This window comes from Apostichopus japonicus, chromosome 10 (assembly GCF_037975245.1).
Source record: "Apostichopus japonicus isolate 1M-3 chromosome 10, ASM3797524v1, whole genome shotgun sequence".
Taxonomy (NCBI): domain Eukaryota; kingdom Metazoa; phylum Echinodermata; class Holothuroidea; order Aspidochirotida; family Stichopodidae; genus Apostichopus; species Apostichopus japonicus.
In genome coordinates this window covers 19,033,523-19,060,542 of record NC_092570.1, presented here as the reverse complement: position 1 = coordinate 19,060,542, position 27,020 = coordinate 19,033,523, and the positions used below count along the sequence as shown (strand labels likewise).

At 38.7% G+C, this 27,020-nt stretch overlaps 2 protein-coding genes across 2 annotated transcripts in view; one reads left to right on the top strand and one right to left on the bottom strand.

Annotated features, from left to right (window-relative positions):
• LOC139975305 (uncharacterized) overlaps positions 1-27,020 on the bottom strand; it is a 48,951-nt gene that overhangs the window by 13,865 nt on the left and 8,066 nt on the right. The gene's annotated exons all lie outside the window — the stretch shown is intronic.
• LOC139975301 (circularly permutated Ras protein 1-like) lies at positions 1,192-27,020 on the top strand. Its single transcript, XM_071983125.1, has 19 exons — positions 1,192-1,355; positions 2,439-2,609; positions 3,887-3,955; positions 4,404-4,526; positions 5,042-5,224; positions 5,601-5,739; positions 6,970-7,059; positions 7,900-8,182; positions 9,667-9,712; positions 10,791-10,956; positions 11,742-11,817; positions 13,049-13,246; positions 17,991-18,171; positions 18,624-18,866; positions 21,020-21,148; positions 21,825-21,920; positions 23,105-23,196; positions 24,588-24,696; positions 25,344-27,020. Exons 2-19 carry the CDS (start codon positions 2,493-2,495, stop codon positions 25,500-25,502), a joined length of 2,499 nt encoding a protein of 832 aa, XP_071839226.1. The 5' UTR covers positions 1,192-1,355; positions 2,439-2,492; the 3' UTR covers positions 25,503-27,020.

Genomic DNA, 27,020 nt, shown 5'->3' with positions numbered 1-27,020 from the left:
CGAGAAATGTGAATTTTGAAATTCTGAACAAAAAATGGGCTTAAAACCTTCAAAAGTGGGGCTGTCGGGTGTTGTGTGCCGCGACCTAGAATCACCTACAAAAAGCAATGATCCACAGGAGATGCGATGAGGTCGAAAATGATGTGTGACTGGTGACAATCTTAAAAAAGGTTATGGATGGGGAAAAAACTATTGGGACATACTTGGTTCTCAGGCAAAAGTGTACATCTGGTTGGTCATTTTCAAGCCCGAGAAGTGTCATTTCCGGTGATCTGGGGGTATCAAAACCAGAAATTTTCTTGTACGCTGCGCGCCAACCGATGGTGGCGCTCCGCTTAGATAGTAATTCGCGCCCCCGGGTTGGAAAATCCTGGATACGTCCCTGGTATTTATTATTCTAACAAAGTACTCAGCTATACTTCCAGAAAAAAACATACATTGTTCAACGACACGTAGGCGGGATAATATTGCTGTGTCGGGAGCACACTGCAATTTGTCTCACAAAAAAAGTATAAAAAAATAACAAAGAATATGACAAACCTATACTTCTAGGCTTGTAGGCACTCCCTCCCCCCCCCCCCCCACCATCCATGAAAAAAAGTTGCTTGTATACACTCATGTCGGAGATGTCCAGGTATAGGCCTACAGTTAATTTTGGCCGATAGTGAAAAAAGCGTGATAGCCCAGATGAGCTGCGCCTACAATGGTGTTACACAGAAATATTCGGGCATCATGATGCTAAATAAATAAAATCATTAGGCTATATTAATATTAATGTCACAAAACAAATAACACCAAACGCTCTCCACGGAATTGTCGGGCAAAAATTTGAAAAAGATTCGGGCAAGCTACTGCATATTTATATACATATAATTTGTTCTCCTCTTAGGCTGGCCGAATTTCTCAAGACTTTTGCCCGAACTTCTTGTTCTCTGGAAATTTGGGGGGGCAGTCTGACCCCCTGCCCCCCCCCCCCCCGCCTCGTACGCCTACGTCAATAGTGGATACACAATCATACCTTTGATTAGTTAGTAAGAAAGAAATACAAAACGTATGAACCCTTACCCTTACTTACAGTAAAGCTTTCCACGGTCAATCTGCGCGTCAGTAGAGTATCTACTTCGGTGCAGGGCTAAATTTAAACATTACGTAGGCCTAGTTTCTCAGGTATAAACAAACATAGTACAAAAACACACTACGCCCAACTAGATCAGTTCACACGCACTGCATTCATTCAGCGACGAGGAAGAGAAGTACTTCGTCAGATTCTCTCATAACTACAACGTTATATGCGGGAGAACCGTGGCTGTTGTTAAAACCTGTTACTACACAACACAAGGCACAATTGAAATAAGGTAAATACTGCGCCTTCGCTTTCCAACAATTTAGCCTTGTAGAAAATAAGTTAGGCTGAGCTAGCTGTATGTGTATGGTTGTGTAAAGTAACCTATGCACTAGGCCTACATATAGGCTTGGTTACCGTAATTTATTCATCGTATCCCATTGCAGTAATTTGTTTACTCTCCATTATGTTTTCCTTCAAGTTGAACTTAAGCTTGGCCACATACTGTATTCTTATGGTGATATATGGCTTACAGTAGGCTAAGTGTTATCTTTATCTAGTCACTAAAGGAATCGTTTTACCCATTGCTCATAAACTGAATGGATCCTAGTATGCAGGGAATAAGTTAGTGTTCAAATTTTGCATTACAGTTCTGAAGTCTCCGAATTGCGTCTCTTACAAAATTATTTCTCTGTGCAAAACTCAGTGCTATAGGTCTGTAGATCTCCTTGCTCCTGTATAGCAAGCTGCCCATTGTGCATTTCTTTGATAACAGCTATACTGAATAACTTATTTCATGGTATGCACTGTGATGTCTCGGGTTCAATTTGACCGATTGAAAATGATTACAACACAATGATTTTGATCGCTTTTAGCTTTATTGCTTAATAGACTCAAGAGGTCACTTTCAGGTCAATACAAGGTGTACACATATAAATTATCACCCAACACGATTCCATACGTAAACAAGGGTGCAAGTGAACACTACGATTACCATATCAATACATAACATGCACCAGTCCATTCATTGTTATTAGAGAACAGATCTTTGTAACAATTGTCAAAGGTTGCAAGTTTAACCAACCATTCACCTCAGAAAAGGGAATAAATAAATGATGAAGATTAAAGAAATAAACTGTAATTAAGACCTACTATTCATCAATGTTAGGATAGCACTTGGAAGAGTCACTTAATTTACATATCATAGAAGTTGCATGCTTTTCAGCATTCTACAATGGTCACTCTTTGAGTGAGTACCCCCCCCCCCAATATGCAGGATGCTTAGGGTGTTCATGGCTCGTTTTAATGAGAGATTAACCAGTCAACATGCATACTTTGTTGTTCAATCAAATTGCTGAATACAATTTTTCTGCAGGAAAAGTCAACTGTTACGCGTAATTTGTAACCTCAGAGGCTACATTCAGTCAAGATGGAATTCGGAAGTAAGTTTGTCTATCTGCATGGAGAAGACGACGATCGTGAAATGATAATATTGGAAGAAGGACTGAAGAAAGCAAGCTGGGAACTGAAAAAGTATGGAGAAGATGTAAGTGTAATTTCCTGATAATCACAGGTGCATTTTGAAGATCTAGAAGTTAAAAATGTGTCATTGGAAACTAAGGGGAAAAAAGTTGGATCAGTGTTAGTGAATAAGATTCAAATTTGAACAAGAGACGAAGTCAGAAAGTACTTTGACACATTTCCATACAAAAACAGTGTATCATGAATTTAACTTATTCTTGAATCTCTCCTGCTATTTTGGTAAAAGTGTATGTTGTTATGTGAAAACCACAGACCAGGAAAAACCAAGTACAGCTTTTGTTTACAAACAATAGCAGCGCTTCTCTGTTGGGAACTGAATGCTCATTACTTTCACCATGGAGCTATAAATAGCTCCATGCTTTCACAGAAGGTCCTTGGATGTGAGCACTCAAGCGTGAGCGATTTGCAGGCTGTATAATGAGCAGAAGTGTGCTGCCTTACTGTTCTTATGCCATATATATATATACTGTATGCTTCGCTACTGTATTTTTCCCAGCCTATAGCTCTCTGTGGGAAAGCAGGTGTGCATAGAGCCATCTTATTTTACAGGAAGATGTTTTCTTCATTCCTACTAAGAGTCAGATTTCTGAGTTGTTAGCATCGACCCTCAGTTGTTCGCAACCACCTTTATTTAAAGAATTGTGTTATATCCTTTTAGCATTGCACAATTGTGCTAAAGATTGCTTAAGATTGCTCAAGATTGCTTTATAATGCTAAAGATTTTTACCATGAGCTAGCTGTTAGCATTGCCAAATATCTTGAAAGCATTGTCCATCTCTTGCAGGGAATGCCTTTCTACATCATCTGTCCTGAACAAACATGATGTTTTTGACACAAATTAATTAATAGATTTAATATTACATTGAGTTGTAGTTATGTCAACTTGTAACCTAGTCATGCAAGCATGCTCTGCAAGGAGCATTGAGACAATACATCTTGGTAGTTTAGTATCAAATCTTCATGTACAGTATCATATTGGGCTAGCATTCTAGTTCAGGCAGTGTAGCAATGGCTGCTGGAAGGCAGGATTTTGGTCAGGTGATGTATGCAGGCTCAGAGGGAATATCGTGTTCCCATAGAGAGACATCTCTTCATGGGAAGAAAATAATAAAATGGGTCTATCTTTTACAATTATGCAGTAATTATAGTTAATTTTCTTTATGCCAGTACAATACACATTAAGTTTCTGTCATTGTTGTTTTGTTGGTAACACCAGTTACAGTTTGGCCATATAGCCTATTACATGATCTTGATTCTCTTGTTTTTTCTTTCTCTGGACAGGAAGATGTTTGTATGCTGGACATTCTGGACACGGCAGGTCAAGAGGAGTATTCTGCCTTGAGAGAGCAGGTAGGATAATGCACAGTGCAATGTAAAGCAACTCTACACATTCTATTAACAATTGGGCACTCTCGCTCTACCTTGCCAAGAGTGAACCGGTAGTAAACCTCTTTAGCACTGGATCCCCTCAGCGACCAGTCGGTCATTGGGCACCACCTGGTCGATCGCCCTACTCCCTTCAGCCACCCAGAAGGTTAATTAATATCGGTTAACGGTAGACACTGTAGAGCAAGAATTAGTGACTGTGAGGAGACAGGTTAGCCTGTGGATCGTACGTGCCCAAAACACTGCAACTCTTGCGATTTAAAGATATTCTGATTTGGCCACAAAACAGTAGGCACTGACAAAAAGTTTTGTTCATATTCAGGAACCAATATGCCAATTCCTCTTGGAAATGTATATTTTTCGTCAACAGAGACAGACTGCCTATAAAAGATTTTTAACTTTTCTTTGACAGTATATGCGGTTGGGTCAAGCCTTTATGATAGTTTACTCTATCGATGACAAGAATAGTTTTCAAGCAGCTCTAGACATTCACGATCTGGTCAGATCGTTTAACGATATGTTTGCATCTTCAGCCGTAAGTGTTTGTCTTCATTCCGTTAAAAAAGTCCTCTATGTGTTTGTTTACAAGTGATAAAATCTACAGCAATTTGATTGGATGCCAGGCATGTTTAAGTTTGAGCTATAGCAGAGATAGTGGACATGAGGTCTTTCTGAGTAATAGCCATGTAAACTGGACACATAAAGGTTTCAGTGTGGCATACCTTTATGAAAATATAGTTATATCTTTGCCTGAGCGCTTATGAATTAATAACTTACATCTGATCGTCCTTAGATGTTGTTATTTATGCTTTACTTAACAAACTTAGTGTGTGGAGTGTATAGACATGTTTGATAAGTGATGTTGTGTGTTTGTGGGGCACATGGTTTCAGGATCATGGAATCGAGGAACTATTGAAACATTTAAGCAAAAAATGGATGTCGTGCTCTACATTTGTAATTCGTGGCATGAAGACACATACTGTATAGTGCATATCAAAGTTTTTAACTGCCTCTTCCCCACGCAGTTAAACCTCTTGTTTTAATACTCAGATACTCTGCGGGAATAAGTCAGACCTTGAGAGTGAACGTCAAGTACCAGCTGCCGATGGCGAGAAGGAGGCGAACGCCAGAGACATAGCTTTCATGGAAACATCAGCAAAGACTGGAGAGAATGTTAGACTTGCCTTTGAAGAGCTCCTCAGAAGAGCGAACCGTAATACCATCGAGTACAAGGTTGGTTTCAAGACGTTCTTAAATAGAAGCGGATTAAACGGCAGTCATTGTATGACTGAAATGTTTCAAACACTATCGCCTTTATATACAGTTACACAGTACCATCTAGTGTATGACTGTGCATCGTGTCCAAAGTGAGGGGAATTGATGAACACATTGTAGAATGTCCCTGGTTAATATGTTAACTGTTGTCTCTATGATCTCTGTACCAGGGCATCATGAAGGAGAAGGGGAATACATATCCCTGGGGAGGGCTAGTGGGGAACCAGTGCATGAACATGAATATCACTTAAGTTTAAAACATGATCTTTTCGTTCATTTGTGTAATTATTTCTCTGCATGCCGTCTGCATTGAATATATATTTGCTCTCTACAGGTTGTCGTTTTGGGTTCTGGAGGTGTCGGTAAATCCGCCTTAGTGATTCGTCTCACCCAAGACATGTTCCTTGACAACTACGACCCAACCATCGAAGATTCCTTCCGTACGACCATAACTGTGAAGGATATATGGAGAGGTATTATCTTACTTTGCATAAAAAATCTGATAAAATTGTGTAATATTCGTAGTCGTAAAATGATTTTGGAAACAGATAGCCAATGAAGTAACTTTACAGGTAGAGAATATAGGGTAGTGCGTCACAAGGTTGGGAAGTGCAATTAACCCTTTCCCCGTTTTCATCCTCTCCTTTTGTCTTTTGTCCATTTATCATCTGGTGTTTGAGTTCTGTTGCTTATTGTATATCATCATTACTACTTCCAAGGTGCCAATTTGTAGCCTTTCCAGGCATGTTGATTATAAGTGGTCGTTGATGTTAAAACTAAACTAAACAGACAAAAGAGGTATATATTGACTTAGTGAGTCACTTACTATGTGGATGCCATTTTTGGCTGCCTTGTGTTAAATCTATGATACCATCCACGTTCACTATAGGAGTATGATGTTTGGCCTGAACTGAATTTATAAATTTTTTGTACCTGAAAGCAGATACATACAGTATGTATGTTGTAGAGGGTGACTGGCAATAAACCTTACATTGGGATAGCTATCCAATTGACAGTTTTAGCTCATGTAAGTTAGTTTTATTTTATATTTTGAAAGGCCTTTTCGAATATGCAAACAGTGGGATTCCTCCTGGATGAAAGCAATGGCCTCATAATGACCGGCCATGGCTTAAACCTAGACATCTCGCCATTGCTCAATGTTATTACATATGTACGTACCTCTATCCACTGGACCACAGCACTGGAGTAAATTCTAATAAAACTAAATTGGGGTTTATCTATACGGAATCTTGAGAAGGGGGAAGGCGGTAGAGGATATCAAAGTAATCAAGTATTTTCAAGATTTCTCAGTTGGGTGTTATAGTATGTTAGGATACTCTCCCATGCTTGAATCAAACTTCACTGACTTTAAAGATGGATAGTTCGAATAGTGAGAGCCTTAGAGGGAAGCCAAGCATACTGATTAAATTACATATTTTACAATCGGTTGTTGGTATGAGAGAGAAACTAAGTCTGTTTAGTATAAAAAAAATTTGTAGCTCACCTTGGGAAGGAGAACTGGAGGCGGAGTGAGAGAGGGAATTTAGCAGACAAAAAATTAATACTTCACAGATTTCTCGATGGGGTCTTAAAAGTATGAGAGGATACTAAGTCCCTGGTGTAATCAAAATTTACTGACCGTTTTCACAGTAAGTTAATATCAAATTACCATACACATTGATAAATTTTGTTTTTGTTTTTAGTTGTTGTGAATAAACATTGCTGTGGATGTGGAGTACCTGGGTATTTTTATACCCCTAAAAAGGAAAGACTGCGGCATTTTAAATCTTCATGTGAGTCATTCTCATTTCATTTTCAAATATAATTCTGTGCACTCATCTAACGAGAATTCAATCAACAATGCACTGTATCATGGCATATTGTTGACATAGTGTGGGCTACCATTTGCCACAACACCCTTAAACACTATTACCGTAGCAACCGTTGTGCCCCTCCCTATGTTAGCAGTCTTCGTAGGTACATGGCTTCAGAACCATCTCATTCATCATCAAGATTCAATCAGGGCTCACGAAATTGTCCCAATTTCCATGAATAGTTTTTAGGGCACCACCAAACAACTGTTAATGCAGGCGTCACACTGTCCCGCAATTGACACCAGATGGCCATACGAATATGGAATTTGAATTTCGCACGAAGATGGCCCCGAACTTGGTCAACAGCCAATCAACATTTGAATGCAGGCGACACACTGTCCCGAAATGGACACCAGATGGTACCAAATTTGAACATTTCCTTTATCGTGTGTCCATCTGGTGTCTGGACAGTGTGATGCAGGCACTAGGCATCCTGAGGAAAATGCAAAGATCACAACATACAGGCTTGAGAAGGTATCCAATGAATTCTTTCGGCTTCCTGTATGTTTGGTAGATTATCTTGGTGGCCATTTGAAAGCTGCAAACTCGTAGTGCTGTACTATTTTAGTAAAATATCCAAGGCAATTTCTATATAATTTAACCTGCCTGTAAAAAACAGTTGCCTGGCCCAACTCCATCCTTATTTGTTTTAGCCCTGTCCCACTCATTTCAATTGCTAACCCGTGGACATTTATTCGATCACCTAATTGAACTTTTCTCGATGCCTTCTTTGATGTGTTCTGGTTTATCCTCCTACAGTGTCAGATACGTTTGGATGGAAGAAAAAACAGGGAAAAAAGGTGAATGTGCCGCCTGCTCAACCTCAAGTCGTTAAAATAGTGCCTTACGATGAAGTTAAGTCATACAAAACAGAGAGAGCTGATGGCAATGTAATCCTTGTTTCTCTGGGAACTCTGGAGAATGACCCAAAGATAATGACGGGAAACGCTGTATCCTGTTGCAAGTGCCCCGCCATTTTATCTCACATATCGACCGTAACACCATCCTCCTCTGGAGATACCTCCAAACAAACATGGACGTGGTGAGTATTCTTAATGTAAAGAAAATTGCTATTAATGCTATATATATATATATATATTCTCTTGAAGACCTATTTTGATCAAGCTTAGTCTTGGTGTTTGCCTTCCATACTTACGTCCCTGCAAACACTGATCCATTATGCAACATGTGCGTTTCAACTATGGTCTTTTAATGATCCAATCATCCGAATGTCTTTTCTCTTAATTTGCCATTGTTTGTGTTGTCTTGTCACCTTGTATTACCTGTTTGCTTATATTACATTATCTTGTCTGACTGTGTGATACTAAAACGGGAAGCAATCGCACAAGTAAGCATTCTGAGGAAACGATGTAAAAAAAGACGTTGGGCACTGTCATGGTCTACTCATGCAGTCCCGCGGCTTGTGAGCACGATGACGTAAGGTAGCATACTCCAAATATATAAATATATATATATATATATGTATATATATATATATATATATATATATATATATATAAATATACATATATTTATATACATATATATATATATATATATATATATATATATATATATATATATATATATATATCAATTCCCCGTTTACTTACACGCTCAAGTATTTGTCAAGGGTCTCTAAATTCTTGTAGAAGGTCATATGCTAAGTAATAGTTGCTGTATAGCTCAATTTTCCATACCATGCCTGTTGAGAGTTTTAGGCAAAGGTCCCAAAGTTTTTGTCACTTGTAAAACAAACATCTTTACTTACTAGTTATCAGGTTTTCTATGCCGCTCTTTGAAGAGTAACCTGTAAACTTTATAATTTGTCTCAATTTTCACATCTCTTTGTCGCTTCTAGTTTGTGCACTTTGACATGTAAGCCACAAAAAAAAAAAAAAAATCCTGTTATTAAAAAGAAAAGAAAAAATATTTACCTGTTTCTATTCGGCACTTTTCCTGATAAGGACATTTCGGCAGATTGGCGTAATGTGCTCAATGTGGAGATTGAAGCCTTAAAGGAGTACACGAGAATCGCATAAACCTCCTATGGTCGGCTTAGGAACCGTATTGTATTTGGTGAACGTTAATGGTCATATCAGAGAGAAACAAAAGTAGAAAGAACGTCTCAAGAAAAACCACTGTTTTGCTGGATCTTACGAGGTACATGTCCATCGACTCCAATCCCCCCCCCCTTTTCTTTATAAAACTTTGAGTTAATCATTATTATTAAAATGGTGAATGGAGTTAAACTAGATGGGAAACTATATTCTTAGGAACAAAATATGCTTCATGATTTTAGATTTATTTTATCAAAGAAATGCAGACGGTGGTGGGGGGGGGGGGGGAGGGATACCTCTTCTCACTTTTCTGTAGATATCAACATCTGCTGCTGCAAGGTTCCCAATGGCATGAAGGCAACAGTTGGGGGAACTTAGATAATCATCTCTGATTTTCTCAAGGAGCAGCATATTCTCTTGAATTGAATGCTTGCTCCAAGAATGTTGTACTCTTTTTTTTATGCAGCGATTTCTGTGACACCAAAAATGAGGTCGATGTTTCTGATGAAGAAGTAAGTGTGTGCTTGTGTTTCATTTCAGTATATAAAGAGGTTCACAAAATTTATAATTTTGCTCTTTGCAGGATTGAAAAATCACACATACACACACGCACACACGCATGTATGCCAGCATTAATGCATAGGTTACGATTATCATCTAAACCAAAAATTAACTGACATGTTTGAAGTCACAATATCTCAAGAAGGGAAGTTTAGACAGATCTCATATTTTTTGTGTGTAAAAGTGCCTCTTTAAAAACAAGAAGCCTATTGTTTTATGGAGGTGAAAGGTCAATTAGGGTCACTAGTGGTCAAATTGTGAAAACCTTGTAAACACAACATCTCAAGAAGGTACAGTAAGCTTGGGCAGTATCATATTCAATATGTATATGAACCACATTGAGTAAAAGAAGCCTATTGTATTGGTGGAGGTCAAAGGTCATTGACATGGGGTCATCAGGTGCCAAATTGTAAAAACCTGGTAAAATTGATATCTTAATAAATTGGCAGTTCAGGCAGATCTCATAATTTGGTAAGAAGATGTATAACATTGAGTAAAAGAAGCCTATTGGTTTTGGTTGCGATCAAAAAGGTCATTTGAAGTCAGCAAACGCCAAACATTTACTTCACTGCCGTCTTACCTGTCTCTACACTAACACACCTTCCTAAACATTATATTGCCAGGGAAACTTAGATCGCATAGTTGGTATGTAATTGTACCACATTGAGTACAAGAAGCATAATGTTGTGGTGGAGGTCAATGGTCGTTTGAGTTCACCAGGGGTCAAATTGTGAAAATCATGTTTTGCAATATTTTAAAATGACAGATATCATATTTAGTATGTTGATTTATCACATTTAGTAAAAGAAGCCTGTTGTAGAGGTCAATGGTCATTTCAGGATAGCCTACTTCATTGTGAATTATTGTCTGTCACACCACACTGCTTTACTAAGATGGAGTATGTATACCGGCCCTCACTATACATTAGGTCAGATTGATGAAGAAAACTGCTCATGTTACAACATCGAAACCACAATGCAATTTAGAAATTTGAAAGTATGTATTTTCATTTTCATTTTGCTGCTGCAGATTCCCAAAGAATCTCAGGTAGATTTTTTGGACATGGCGCCATCTGAACAAGGGACGGAGGTTACCATGGAGACAGATAAACCTGTGTCACGGGCTGGCGCGGTGATTTACTGTATAGATGTCAGTTCATCAATGGAAACTGAAGCCGATCTGCCTAAGCTTCAAGGTATAAATAATGACATGACGTCTGAGTTTATAGCAGAATGGCAGAAAGACATTTTCCAAACTTCATGATTGTGCTTAAGAATTAAAATAATTAATAACTATCATTATTATAAAAATTTATGGTAGTTATGATTGTATTACAAAGATGCAATATGTTTTACTTCCCGTAAGGTTCCATATGATTGAATGTAGTGTAAGTGTGTGTCACCACGTCCTCGCAAGAATTCTATCGGTATTTTATTTAAGCGGTATTATTAAAGAGGTATTATTAAGGTTAGGGTAAGTGGATTTTAACAATGGAAAACCAAAGGGTCCTCTTTCTGAATGACAAACACAGCTGTGTGCCTGTGTAGGTGATATTGTCGGGTATGTGTCGGAGCTGTGTACAATAGATCCAGAAACCAAACTCCAATTACCAAGAGCTGAAACCTGTAATTCTTAATGTGGAACAAAGAATACACACGCCGTCCAGTAGATGAAAAAGCGAGACGTGGTAGCTGAACACTAATCAGAATGAGAAAAAATTGGATAAAATTGGCTACAAAAATGTGCGGGTGAAGAAGAATATGTTCCAGCTAATGCTGGATAAAATGAAGGCCTACTTATTAAAGCTGGTGAAAAAATTTGGTTAAATCTTGTATCAAAGGTAATGAAGTGTTATAATATTATGTCAAAGAAACATTAGCGCCCATTTGGCTAGAGTTTAATACGATATATACTAGCTTCCTGGTTTTACATTTGTTTTTTTTAAACTGCTTTGTCATATTTTGTTTGTCATTTCTTCAGCTGAGTGGTTTGCCCGTCAAAAAAGAACCGTTTCTTCAGTGTCTAGACTGGATTGCATCAAGCAGGCGGTACAGAGGTATGGTCTCAGAAATGATCCCAGCATATCCAGCCTGGATTTCAATTATTACCATGAGTGAAACAAAAATATATCTTTACTTTCTTGTTGTTTGTATAAAATACATCTTCTCCATCAAAAGCTAAATCCCTATTTCATCTACTTGTTCTATGAATTTTAAGTTTTTCTTGGTATGAAGATTTATGGCCAGTTGCCAGGCTTTTTGGTCTCAGGTTAGAAGAGCATTCAAATTGACTTGTTCATAAGATGGGGAAATAAGGCTGTGGTAGCATTATTTCCTAAAGGCTTAACTGTTCACATTTGAGAAAGCAAAGAGCATCAGGACAAAAAAATCCTTACAATGTCAATATCTCTTCAACAGTATGTCAGATTTATGTCCGACTTAGTACATACTTTGCATGGTGATGTAACTACATAGTAAGTATATGCTATTTGCAAAAACAACAACTACTTTGAACTCATTAATATTCATGAGTTGGTGAGCCTAATGGAAAAATTGTCAAAAACAGCTTGTAAAAACGATATATCATCAACCAAAAGTAGAGACAATGTAATACTTGATAGATAGATGCCCCATAAGTAAAATTGGAAAAGGTCAAAGGGTGTCGAAGTCTGAAAGTCTTAGAACATTCCAAAAGTAAAGCTACAATAAATCTGTCAGTTTTCCAATGGTATGATTTTCTTTTGGTGAACATAGTTTGGTCAAATTCAGTTAAGTTTTGTGATGGGGCTCTACAAGTCTATCGAGCATACACTTGTCCAGGAAAGTTCAAGGAAAGTTGCTATGTAGTATTGCTTTAAACATACTCAAGTGGCCCTTGTCCAGTTTCACCCTTTGAGCATGGAATGGGTCAACAGGTTATCTGATAGGTGACCAAATGGGCTCAAGGGGTCAAAAGGTTATCTCACTTGGTCTTAGATTGGCAATTTGTTTTGTGATTTATACCAGATAACTTGTGGACTGTCAAAATATTTCACAATCCCAGTGGAGCTCTCAGTCTATTATAACCTTAAAGGGATTTGCATTAGGAATTGGAATTAAAGTTGCTTTGTCAACATCATAACTGATTCCAGATACCTTGCTTTATGCATTGCCTCATTAGTCAATAGATTATCTTCATATTTGGTATGCAAAGTTCATGTATATTTACATGTACAGCCTACCACACTATGAATATGTTTAGACATGGTAACCACTAAACGTTTTTCGTTTCCTGATTGTCTACTTCAGGCAAATTGATTTCCATGAGATTGAATCACCAGAGAAGAAGGTAGCAGTTGTGTCCTTTGGATCGAAAATTCATTTTATGTGCGATAAGAAGACCAGGGTTAAGTATGAGTATGCTGCCAATGACCTGGATAAGTTACTGGCACTTGGAAAAAGTCTAGCAGAAACTGAGACCATTAAACCACTGAATGAAAATGCCGAGTAAGTTTTAACACAGTTATCAATCTATAAATGTGGAAATTACAATTGAAGTCCACAAGCTCTTCGTCAAAGAGGCCTATTTACTCTGCAAATTTGGATGTTGTGACAAGAACTTTTTGGGATCTGATAAAAGTTCCATGATTCCGACTACTGGGTATGTACAGTATTTATCCGTAGTGCTGTGGATCATCGACTGTTGCGAACAAACGATACTCTTCTTATATATGTAGAGAAATAACTAGCACAGGCTTTGGTCCTCAGTTTCTCAACTGTTGATATAAATTTATTTGCCAGGAATTATATGTTGTCGAGTGTGTAGGTGACACTCGCATACGTCTGTCTTTGATGGCTTGATGTAGAAGGCTTTTGTTTCTGATGTTATAGAAAGTTATAGCCAAATTGTTTGTGTGTTTTTCATCTTTTTTGGTTGTGTAAATAGTCAGGTGGCTTAGCAACAATTTTTAGGCTTAACGTTACCGGCCGGACAAAAGTACCAAATTTGGCATGGAGTTTCTTTTCGACCTATCTATCGATTTTATCCGTGGAACCCACTTTTTCGGTTCCGATTTTTCAAGATGGCGGCCAAAATCCAAGATGGCCGCCAGAAAAAAGGAAATGTCATATATCTGGCTGTAAAAATCGGAGATGAACAAATGAGGGGTCAATTCAGGTGTTTCCGGGGTCACTGAAACAGATGATGATCATGGCATGTTGCTTGAGTAACCCACTTCCAAGATGGCGGCCAAAATCCAAGATGGCCGCCAGAAAAACACGAAATGTCATATATCTGGCTGTAAAAATCGGAGATGAACAAATGAGGGGTCAATTAAGGTGTTTCCGAGATCACTGAAACAGATGATGGTCATGGTATGTTGCTTGGGCCACCCACTTCCAAGATGGCGGCCAGAATCCAAGATGGCCCCCTGGAAAAAAGGGAAATTTCATATATATTCAATCCCCAGACCCCCTGTGCCCTTTTCTGATCGGGGCCATCAAACCTTCCGTCCTCAAACGTGTAAATGAAACCGGGCTAGCACCCTGACTACAGTATATGTTATGGCTGGTATTCTAATTGTGTCACTTTGGCTCAGGAAGCCACTTAGGACTTACTGGGGAACTTTGAGGTGTGATCGACCGTGGATAGACACTGCCGCAAACCCGTTATTATATGGGAGTTACGAGTGTCATGTAAGACTGATGACATTAAGTCAACTATATAATAGGTTAACTTGAGGGAAAACAGACCAGATGTGAATACCGACTCATTGAGAGATTTTGTACGATTGTGCACCCTTCATAAACACAACGTCAATTGTGCGAACAACACACGCCTAGTCAGGTCACTAGTCATCTGAGGTATTTAGGTCGTTCTTTTCGAACCTGAACTCCAGGGCTGCTATTAGCGAGGATCTCCAGGAAGACTTGTTGTCTGGTATAGACAAGCCCCCCCCCCCCCTTCATAAACACATATCAATTCTGCGAACAACACACGCTAAGTCGGGTCACTAGTCATCTGAGGTCAACCAATAACACTAATAACCAAAACAACAACAATGACAACCAATAACACAAATAATGAAGGCGTGAAACCATCATTCCCACACCAACCGGACAAAGGGACACTCCAGCAAAAGATGTTGCATAGTCCTGATGGCTTTACAGCCCACACGGACAAATCCCATAACCTAATCGCCACCTGACTAGGCGAAAATGGTTAGTGATGAGGACCCCATGTGCAATCCTCCTCGCGAAGTCCCGGAGACGGCTATCTAGTGACTTACAACACACAGAACACCACACATCTGGAGAGATGGCGGTTTGGCAAGCCAAAGGGGCCACGTTAAGCAGAACATCTGAGTATACACCCCCGAAGAGCGTGTCGCCTTTGGCAGGTTATTGGAAAAGGATCCGGGCCAGTAGTGGCGAAAAAGAAAACTACCCCAGAACCTAACAAAAAAGGCAAACGAGGGATTCTCAAACGCAACGAAAAAACCTTTCAAAAGGAGAAAGCGCAGTTAAGATGGTAGGTGGACCAGACCATGCCCACCCGCTCAAGGGGGTCTTTTACAGAACGGTCCTTTTGAGAAGGTTTGGTTTGCACTTTCCCCAAATGAAATAAAAAAGATCCTCTCCAATCGCACCAAGGAATAATCTGGTGCAGCGATCACCGTACCAGGATACCAAAGGAGAGGAAAAAATAAAACGATTGACAACTGTAACCTTCCCAGGGAGGGAGAGTCACCTCCGATCGAATGTGTCGAGCCTTGCCTCCACCTGATCAGCCTTCTCGGCCCAAGTGGTGGCCTCCGGGGCACCATAACCTAGCCAGATGCCGATTACCCTGATCATGACATCTGACCAAGTAGCATCAAACGGGAGGGATTGGCCACGCCAACCTCCTGAATGCAGCCCTTTGGTCTTGGACTTGTTAAGTCTGGCACCATAGCCTCATAGAAGGTGGCCAAAACCTTCGATAAAGGCTTGAAGGAGACGAGGTCCGACACAATACAAGTGACGTCATCGGCATATTGCACGCATTTAACTCTATCCCCACCCGGTACATTGAAAGGTCGAAACCCCAAGCATCTGTCCAGCGAGGTACTGAGCGTTTCGCTGAAGAGAACATACAACAACTGGGAGAGGGGACAACCCTGACGGACTCCCCTTCGAACCGGGAAGGGACCAGAAGTTAATCCGTTAACATTGACCATGCTCGTGACGTCCTTATATAGTAACGAGAACCAATGAATAAACACTGAGTTCAATCCGAAGGACTTGCACAGCGCAAGTCTGGAGAGGACCTACAATATCCGGCATCACATTCGCTAAGCGATTTCCTAATGCTTTGGCCAGGATTTAATCCAGATTTAACAGCGTTATTGTACGCCTATTAGGGTCCAAAGGGTCTCCCGACTTTGGGAGGAGAACAATATTTCCAGCCCTCTGTGTTTGGCTCATCTAATTCAACTGGAAAGCGGTAGCGAACACCTCTCTAAAGTCCCCACCGAGAACCTCCCAGAAGTCCTATATAACTCAGCAGGGAGGCCATCGGGACCAGGGACTTTCCCTTCTTCATCGCTGCTACCGCTGTCCAGAGCTCACCAACGGAGAGATTCGAACCCTTAGCTATCGTTTCACTATGAGGGGGGGGGGGCTTGTCTATACCAGACAACAAGTCTTCCTGGAGATCCTCGCTAACAGTAGCCCTGGGGTACAGGTTCGAAAAGAACAAGTTAAATGCCTCAGATGCCTAGTGACCTGCTTAGCGTGTGTTATTCGCACAATTGACGTTGTGTTTATGAAGGGTGCACAATCGTACAAAATCTCTCAATGAGTCGGTATTCACATCTGGTCTGTTTTCCCTCAAGTTACCCTATTATATAGTTGACTCAATGTAATCAGTCCTACATGACACTCGTAACTCCCATATAATAACGGGTTTGCGACAGTGTCTATCCACGGTCGATCACACCTCAAAGTTCCCCAATAAGTCCTAAGTGACTTCCTGAACCAAAGTGACACAATTAGAATACCAGCCATAACATATACTGTAGTCAGGGTGCTAGCCCGGCTTCATTTACACGTTTGAGGACGGAAGGTTTGATGGTCCCGATCAGAAAAGGGCACAGGGGGTCTGGGGATTGAATATATATGAAATTTCCTTTTTTTCCCAGGGGGCCATCTTGGATTCTGGCCGCCATCTTGGAAGTGGGTGGCCCAAGCAACATACCATGACCATCATCTGTTTCAGTGATCTCGGAAACACCTTAATTGACCCCTCATTTGTTCATCTCCGATTTTTACAGCCAGATATATGACATTTCGTGTTTTTTCTGGCGGCCATCTTGGATTTTGGCCGCCATCTTGGAAGTGGGTTACTCAAGCAACATGCCATGATCATCATCTGTTTCAGTGACCCCGGAAACACCTGAATTGACCCCTCATTTGTTCATCTCCGATTTTTACAGCCAGATATATGACATTTCCTTTTTTCTGGCGGCCATCTTGGATTTTGGCCGCCATCTTGAAAAATCGGAACCGATAAAGTGGGTTCCACGGATAAAATCGATAGATAGGTCAAAAAGAAACTCCATGCCAAATATGGTACTTTTGTCCGGCCGGTAACGTTAAAGTTGCTAAGCCACCTGACTAAAATGTTTACCATGTGGTACATTGCAAACAATATTTTGTTCTGTACACATTAATGTATAAAGGAACCAGGCTTCTCTCTGCAAGGAGCTTTAATTGTCTTGAATCGATGTAGTTGTGTAGTGACCATGTAATCCATTGAGTTAATATTACAGTCCAATTCCTGATGATAATCAACAGTTATATTTACGACGCTTAAGCAACCACAAATGTGGTAGACACCTGTAAGGGCATATGGATTACAACTATAACGTCGGGTGGTTTCCAACTCAACATTTGAACTCAAATTTGGAATCTTTTCAATTTTTAGACAGTCATTTCAGATGGGTAAACCATAGATAACTCTTGGATGAAAAACCCACCTTATCGAACCCGGAACCTCTCGATTGCTAAGCCTCATTGCTTCAAATGTCGCCACCTGTATCCACTCGGCCATAGCACCGGTTATATAATGAGAAGACTATTTTGGTTTATTATAGCCTTTGGTGCAACAACAGACCTTTGAAGTTTAGCAAGTATCAGAAATCTTTATGACATAACTGTGACAAAAACATATGTGATAAATTCAGCACCGAACTATATAATCTTTCTTCAGAGCTCTGCACGACCAGGTGTCTAAGCTAAAACTTTCTGAAGGCACAGCACTGGGACCTGCCTTGGCCCTGTCAGTGGGTTTGTTGAGCAAGTCTCCCGGCTCGGAGATAGTATTGTGTACAGATGGACAACCTATCAAAGGAATTGGAAGCTTGCCAAGAGATTCTGCATTTTATGATAAGGTCAGAACCTGCCTTCATATATTTATTTCCAGACAGTGGTCTGTTGTTGAATTTTCCACGTTTTATAGGGCGGGACAACTCAGTTGGTAGAGGGCAGGACAACTCAGTTGGTAGAGGACAGGATAAGTCAGTTTGTAGAGGGCAGGCTTTGTATTTATGAAGCCACTGTTTTTCTTTATGTTTTCTTCTGTCTAATCAATATTTTCTGTGCTCCTGCAAAATTCCCCCCCCCCCACCCTTCTCCCAAAAGAAGGAAACTCATCAAATGCCCTTTGATATCAAACATATTGATATCTTCCCTTTGTACCTATTCTCTCACCAAGCTGATAAATGATAATTTTTCAGTTTATTACCTCCAATACTATATGTGTACCAAAGATCATTGGGGGGGGGGGGGGGGTAGCCACATATCTTAAGTTATCATGGGGTCTCATGGTGTCCCTCTTTGACAGATTGGAGAGATCGCTCAGAAGCAACAAACCACGATATCCGTGATGGGTATCCAGACTGGCAAAGAGTACGATCTTGAGACTGTCAGTAAGGCTGCAGCCATCACTGGTGGGACTATGAACCTCCTCAGTCCTTACGAACTCAGCCACAAGATGAGGGAACTCATGCAGGACGTAATTATTGCTACAGGTGTCGAAATCACAGCGATACTTCACCGTGACCTCCGCTTTGTCCGTGAAAAGCAGGTAAAATCCTGCCCCACCCCACCGTGAACTATTCATCAATCGTTTCTATTTTTACTGGGGAGTGGGGTTGAGGAACGATTTTTGCAGTTTGTAACAAAGTAGGATATTCTTCTTATAAAAACTACTACAAAGATGGAAGAATTCAGTGTGTCACAATAATGATAGCAAATATTGTCTCGCCATATACACCATGATCAGCACCTAGAACATATAGTACACCTAGTATGATCAAAAACTAACTCATGCATACAGAAAAGATTGCCTCAAGTTTTATATGCATTGAGAAAATTTTGAATGTCCATATTGTTTGCCCCAGTTCTCACATCTGAGTGGGATAGTTTTTACTCTTACAGCCTGCATGGAAGGAAACTTAGGCTACAATAGAGCCACTGATAACCCGATATAATATGATTCAGAGTCAGAGACAATCACAATTTATTTCCTTGGTAAATTTTTTGTCTTTTTGCTTACTCAAGATAGGTAACATCTGCAGTTCTCATGTTTGGCATGTTGCTTCCCCATAATGAGTACAAGAAAGCTATTGTTTTCGGTGGAGGTCAAAGTTTATTTGGGGTCAGCAGAGGGCAAAATGTGAACATTTCAAGATCCTGAACAACAGAGAAGCACATGTATGCATGGTAGAATAGCCGTAGTGTGAAGTTTTAACACAATTTGGTGAAGGTCAGAGTTCACGTAAGGTCACTATGGGTCAAACCTTCAAATCCTTGTCAAAATAATATCTCCAGATAGGGAACGTTATTGGCTCTCATATTTGCACGTGGCTTCCCTATCATGAGTACAAGAATCTTTTTGTGTTGGGGGAGGTCAAAGGTCATTTGGGATCGGCAGAAGGCAAAATGTGAAAATGTACAAAAAAAAATCTCCAAAAGCTGAAAATCAAAAGGAGTTCATATTTGCATGGTAGGATAGCCTTATGTAGTGTAAAGTTTTATCCGGGAGTTTATGCTCTAATGAAGTAAACGACCAATTATAGATTAGTTGAGCACTGTCATAATATTGCTTGTATCAGCTTGTGGTTACTTGCCATCTCTGCCTACCCTGTTTGTCCTTTTTGTTTTTCCCTTGTTGCAGTTTTTTTTATTTTTTCAGAAAACACTGCTTTTCTTGTTTGATGACAAATTCAATATGTTACGATGTAGCTCTTCTCTTTCTGCTATTCAAGATATCAGTTATGATGTATATACCCTTAGTAAAGCAAAGTAAAGCAGAGCTTCCTACCTTAAAGCAGGTTGCAGTTACATATGATAAAAGAACATCATTACAACAACATATGTGGAATGTTACCCCTATTAAATACAGGGCACTCATACAGGAACACCAAGGAACCAGTCTCTCAACTTATCATGTGGACACCAAAACATGGAAGGAGAAACAGGGGAAAACATAAGCTCAGCTATATAGATGTAGTTGCTAGGGACATCGGGGTGCTTCAAACTGATCTTCCTAACTTTATGAGGGACAGAAATAAATAGGCAAATCTCAACATGATTCCGACTTCTGTCGACTAGAGAGAGAGAGAGAGAGAGAGCAACCGCGAAAAGTGTGGGTTGCAATCAGCCAGAAAAGCATTCATTGTTTCATGATTTTCCTGTAGCAATAAAGCCAGTGTTAGCATGCCAACTACTGTTGTGCTGCATATGTACTGTATTAGAAGGCAAGTAACCACTGGGAGGGATTTCCCTCTGGTTTTATTTGCAGTTCTATATACAAAGGGAATCCGATTTGGGATTAATTATTATATAAATATTTTTTTTCTTTGGTCACTCTGACGTTTGTAATCAGCGTCTCAGACAAGCTAAGCTCTGTCCAACATGGCATCACGTAAGACAGTGTTTCCTATTGTCCTTTGGAGTCAAGCTAATAGTGACATCTACTTCAAAGTTCATTCGGAAGAGTTTTGGCAGGTTTATAAATATAACACAAAGTTGGGGTTTGCTACTGTAACTTGTAACATATATCCTTACTTGAATTTTAGCTCAATTTTGTTTCAGAATTTCTGCTGAATCTGAAAATGAGTACAGTTCAGGCCAGCCAGGTGCCCAAAATGACTGTTTTTCGTATTGGCATGAAACTGACATGTTCACCTAATATTTTATGAATCTTTGTATATAAATGTTTTGTTCGTTACGCAGACTGAGTTCAACAAAGTGAGTAAAGCTACATTCAGTTTGGGGAACGTACACAAAAACACAGAACTGACCTTCAGATTCAGGAAGTCAACAGATATCTTTTGGGCTATAGATTCTAGTTTGCCTTTCCAGGTGAGCCATGTATTCCTTCTTTAGAAGTAATTCATGGGTTGTATGAGCTTTTAAGTTTTTTCAAAACAAATGTTTAGATGACTTCTGTTTTTTAGGGCGTAGGGGGTGGGGTGGGTGGTGTTTACTGCTAATTAGATGACATATTGGCATTTTGGTCACTGCTATTGCTGACAAAGGAATCTGAATAATCATCGGAAACAGGAGATTGTGTTCTTGTTGCTTGAAGAGAAGACAAATAAGGAAAAAGAGCTAAATAGTATTTACTTTCATGAGCCTATAGCTGCCATTCTGAAAGTGGTTTTTGAAGTCACAAAAAGCAACCATTTTGATGATAAAGAAGATGAAAACAAATCACAATAGTCTAGGACATTTACTAAGATGGTTCTCTTCCCTCCTTTTCATCAAACTAAAAGTGTTTGTTACGAATCAGCTAGAATTATTGAAGTTTAATTGTTAAGCAAATGGATTGAATTAATATTCAATACCTGCTAAATAAAACAAGGTACTTTATGGTGAAATTGATTGGCTGTTTGTTATCAATAAGAACGGCGAAAATTACGGCAAAGTTAGAAAATTCTCATAAAGCAGTAATATTCATGAATAAAATCAAAATGCAATTAGGTATGCTTTAAGAGCGCAAAAAAAAAATCCACCTCATTGTTGCCTTCGTTTGTAGATTCAAGTTCGTTACACCACCAAAGATGGGAGAACATTTCTTCGGATTTTGACAGAGAAACGAGAGACAACATTAGACAGAATACAAATGGAAACGGTAAGATACTTTTTCCTATTTTCAATAATGTCAAGAAAGTTATTGCTGGAACAGAACTTAAAACCGATGGCTGTGGTAGAAAATAAAACTGTAAGATAGAAATCTCTAATCTATGCTCTGGGTTTTCAGAAAGGTCTAGGTGGTGGTTATTCTAGATAACTCTAGATAATTTCTTATTTGCACTCATCAGTACCAGAACATAGCATTTGGAGTTGCAATTTGAATTGACTTTGTCACAATCTCTACTACTGCACTTTCAAATTAAAGAGGAAAATTAGACAAGAGTGAAATTTGTAACATATTATTTTAGTCAATCTAAAACACCAGAAATTATGAAGGAAGAATATCAAAAGTGTAGAAAGAAATTGCTCTAAATTTGTGGGACGCAAAGTTTCTTTACTCGAACGTGTGGTCAATAGTATCCACTTGTCAACAACTACTGACTAAGCAGTCCTTACTTGTGTATGAATCTCATAGTTTGATGAAGAGCAATACCATGTGGTTATGAGTGAATATTACGTAGACGTTGATATAACTCACTACAAAACTTGCAACCTTTAACCATTGATCGGAAAATGAAAAGCTACACTCCTTATGCTATGGGTTATGGCCAGGACTTCCTCGGTATGCAAGCTGTGCACCAGGATATTCTATGGGGCATTGTCTCTGTACCAATATATTCTATGGGGCGTAATACCTGTGCACTAGGATATATTATGGGATATTACCTGTGCACCAGGATATCTATGGGGTGTTGCCTGTGTACCAGAATATTTTATGTGGCATTGCTGGTGACCCAGGGTATTCTATGGGGTGTTGTCTGTGCACAGAGATATTTTATTGGATGTTACCTGTGCACCAGGATATCTATGGGGCGTGGTCTTTGCACCAGGATATTCTATGGGGCATTGCAGGCACTGAAGAGGTGGATCCTTTAATTGAACAACATCAAGAAGGATGCTTAGATGCAAATTGGCGCTGTTTTTGTTTGTGACATATGATACAGTCAGTGTTGTGTTCCCAGCAGCCTAAAAGACCATTGTTGATATTTGCCATCAATTATACAACCCTTTGTGTCTATCATTTTTGCTGAAAATATGGGGAAAATCATATTATCATGACAACGATAAATAATAGAAAATGGAGAATGAAGCACTTCATAGTCTGAACCCTCTCTCTAACAGAACTTGAATATTCCGGTAGTTGGTGCCATGGCAATGAAGGAATCTGCTGCCCAAGCTCAAGCCGGAGATGTCCTGGGAGCAAGATTGAATCTGTAAGTACTTTCTCTTTCCAAACTGCTCTGCAGGTTAAGGTGTTCTATAGCCCTCCGGGTTCATTTACTTATTTGATCTAGTAATATGACTAATATTCTTTGCTTTCACTAAACTAATACAACATTTTTCACTAACTAACAAAACATTATTGCCCCGTAGACATCACGTGATTCTCATCTGGCATTGGCAGGAAACTTCACGGTTCGTCGTTCGGTGAAATGGTACACCGGGAAGTACAAAATAAGTTGTTGATTGTTAGATCAACTTAATATTTTATTTTCAGCATGTAAATATTTCCTTTCTGTTTTGTATAATCCTGTATTTGTTGTTTTCTGGTAGTTTTGTAAAGTGAAAACTCAATAAACCAGATGAAATAAATGGGGGCCTATGAGGTAACTTGTAAATATAGTTTGACACCAGGTTTTTCGGGAGGGATTTTTTGAAGTGTGCCGGCTTTGGTATATGGGTGTGACAAGTTACCAATGACCAGGGCTTAAGTGTTGTAAAGTCGTGTCGGAGGGTCTTGGCCTTGAACAAGACTATAAACCTTTAACTTTTAACGTTAACTAAGTTAACTGGAGGGGGAAAACATCAGTTTAATCTATTGAAAAGAATTTCTTTTGGGATGCCACCAAGTTTAGGATAATAAACAATGTTTCTAAGGCATCTTCATTGGACGCTGAAAATCTGAAGCATATAGGCATTTCCTAAAGCAACCCCCCCCCCTCCCCCTCCAATTCCCAACGAAGGAGATAGGAATGAAAGATAAGAGGAACAAAAATTATTGCTCAATTTGCCAAAATTGAATTCCCACAATGCTAAAGCTGAGTAAAGTAAGAGCATTTTAAGGGCTGCATGTTGATATAAAGCATTAATGCACCTCAATCACAGTAACATTGCCTCGATATCCTTTCACACTTTCAAAATTGCCTCGGAGACGTTTGAAAGCTGTGTTTGTGCCCCTACCCCTTCCACACATGCTGTAATACCCTTAAGACTCATTGGTTACAGAGGACAACAACAACCATGTCCCTCGCTGTAGACTCCCTGGTATTTATCTCCTTCAGTGACGGAACTCCAGGGAAATCAGCGCCAGAAAATAAAAACCAACAAGTGGCTGATAAAAATCTACATGAACGGCTCTACGAACAATCTTGTCGTTTGCCCCTGTTTTCCGTCAATTCTGAACAATGTCACGTTTTTCTCACTCAGTTAATAAAAAGGCTAGCTTGGTTCCCTTTCAAATTTATTTATGAATATTTTCTTCGACATCTGATCTATAATTGGCTCTACAAGAGAGGGTTCGCAGCATCTTATATTTCCTTTTACCTTAAATTATTGAAATTTTACACAGGATTTCAAATTCCATTTCCTTTCAAATCTTTTACAGGAAACGTCACCATCTGATGACCTATTCCAGTGCAAAACAGGATTTCGACAATGGCAATGAATTTTTGGCCTTTGAAAAAAATATCCTTGCGTTTGAAGATATTTTAAAAGTAAGAATTGATACAGTCACCTTTCCAAAACACATTTCACCAGATACGTATGGCTATATATATATGTGAAATGTGTTTGAAGATATTTTAACAGTAAGAATTGATACAGTCACCTTTCCAAAACACATTTCACCAGATACGTATGGCTATATATATGTGAAATGTGCAAGATAAAATGAAGATTTCTCTTAAGTGTCATTCAATAGTATTTGTTTGTATTTATTCAATGAAAAGCCTCATCAGTGATCACAACTAATGGCTTCAGCCCCAATTCAAAAATTCAAAGTTGGGCAATTGGCAAGCGGGTCCACTCAAGCTAGGTATCACAAACTGTGGCAGGTCAAATATACTTCCTCGCACGTGTCATATTTTTAAAAACAAGGCATCAGTTTGTATCTAGGAAGCACTGATGGGAGCTAGTTTCAAAAGAGTCTCAGTTCAATAAAGTAGTTTGCGAGTGACCGAGTAGAATTTTTCCTGTGCAAATCAACAAAAGACCTCCTTGGACATTTCTTGCAGTAAACTTGAATGAAAGAGACATCAACAAGAATTTATTCCTAAATAAGCATTATATGGATGCAAACAATTTTGCACATTTCTTTGTAATTTTCTTTGCCACCTATGTTTTTTTCTTTATCTTCATAAAGGCACCTGCAGGAACGATGGAACGATCAGCCAATGTGCGCCAGATTAGCCAAGACGGGACGGCCATGAAGATGAAAAGTAGACTAGGACAGAAGAAGCGGTTGCTCTCAAATGTTAAACCGACATCCTCACTTCATCAAGAGAAATTCTACAAATATTAAGTGAAGTTACACAATATGAATGGCAAAGACCTTGCATGGTTTCGTATCTTTTTCTTTATGGTGATGATTTATTTAAACAAAATTGTACAAAGGTTGCCAAGTCGCAAGATAACAGTTTAAGACGCTCTTAATGGGAGGCATGTTGAAAGGAAGAATATAACATACAGCAACTCGCTTATTGTATTCTATGTACATTGTTTATCATTGTAGAAACGTTATTCTCAACACCTTTCCCTTATATTGTTTTTTCGCTTTGTTTATGTTTTATAATACATTTTTGCCTGAAATGTGGTATCAGATATTCCTTAAGATAAGAAAAAATTCCTTTCAAAATTTGAACTTATCTATTTGCAATTTTCTGTCCAATTTTTTATTTCATAATAATATAAAAACTGTAAACAAGGAAACTCAATTTATGACCCCCTCCCTCTACCAAAAAAGGTAATGAAAGAAAGAAAAGTTAGCCCAGCAGTCTTTCATAACTCAAATCTTTGATAACCTTGCCTTTCATTTTTCATAGTTCGCGGTAAATATGAGTATATCTTTGGTTGTTTTTTTTTTTCTATGTGCATGGTTTATCATTTTAGAAACAATATTCTCAACACGTTTCCCTAGTGATGTTTGGGCTTTGTTTTTGTTTTATTATACATTTTTGCCTGAAAATATGAAATCAGATATTCTGTAAGATTGAAACAAAGTTCTTTCATAATTTGAACTTATCTATTTGCAATTTTATGTTTGATCTCTACAGACTCTATTGCTTACTATGTCATCGTTAGCTACATATGTTAAATATGATATTTTGAAATCACTTTTAATTTGGCAAACTTTCTTCTAAAAATGTTGTACTCTTGATTTCATATATTGTTTATTAAAACAAAGTATCTACATGTATATAACTTACTTTTAACATGTTTTTACCTTCAACATATACAAAAACCGAAGCAGCTATTTTTAACCTGAGCCTTTACTTGTTTCTGTACTTATTCCATATATATACAAACCGCCATGTGTCCAACTTTTTTATTTTTCATTTCATAATAATATAAAAACTGTAAACAACAAGGAAACTCAATTTCTGACCCCTCCCTCTCCCAAAAAGAAAGAAAAGTTAGCCGTTCAGTCTTTCATAACTCAAGTCTTTGATAACATTGCCTCTCATTTTAATAGTTCTTGGTAAATATGAGTATATCTTTGGTTGTTTGTTTTTTATGTGCATTGTTTATATTGTAGAAACGTTATTCTCAACACGTTTCCATTTTAATGTTTTTGCTTTGTTTATGTTTTATAATACATTTTTGCCTAAAATATGTAATCAGCTATTCCTTAAGGTAAGAACAAATTTCTTTCATAATTTGAAATTATCTATTTGCAATTGTCTGTTTGATCTCTACAGACTCTATGGCTTACTATTTCATCCTTAGCTACATATGTCAATATGATATTTTGAAATCACTTTTAATTTGGCAAACTTTCTTCTAAAAATGTTGTACTTTTGATTTCATATATTGTTTATTA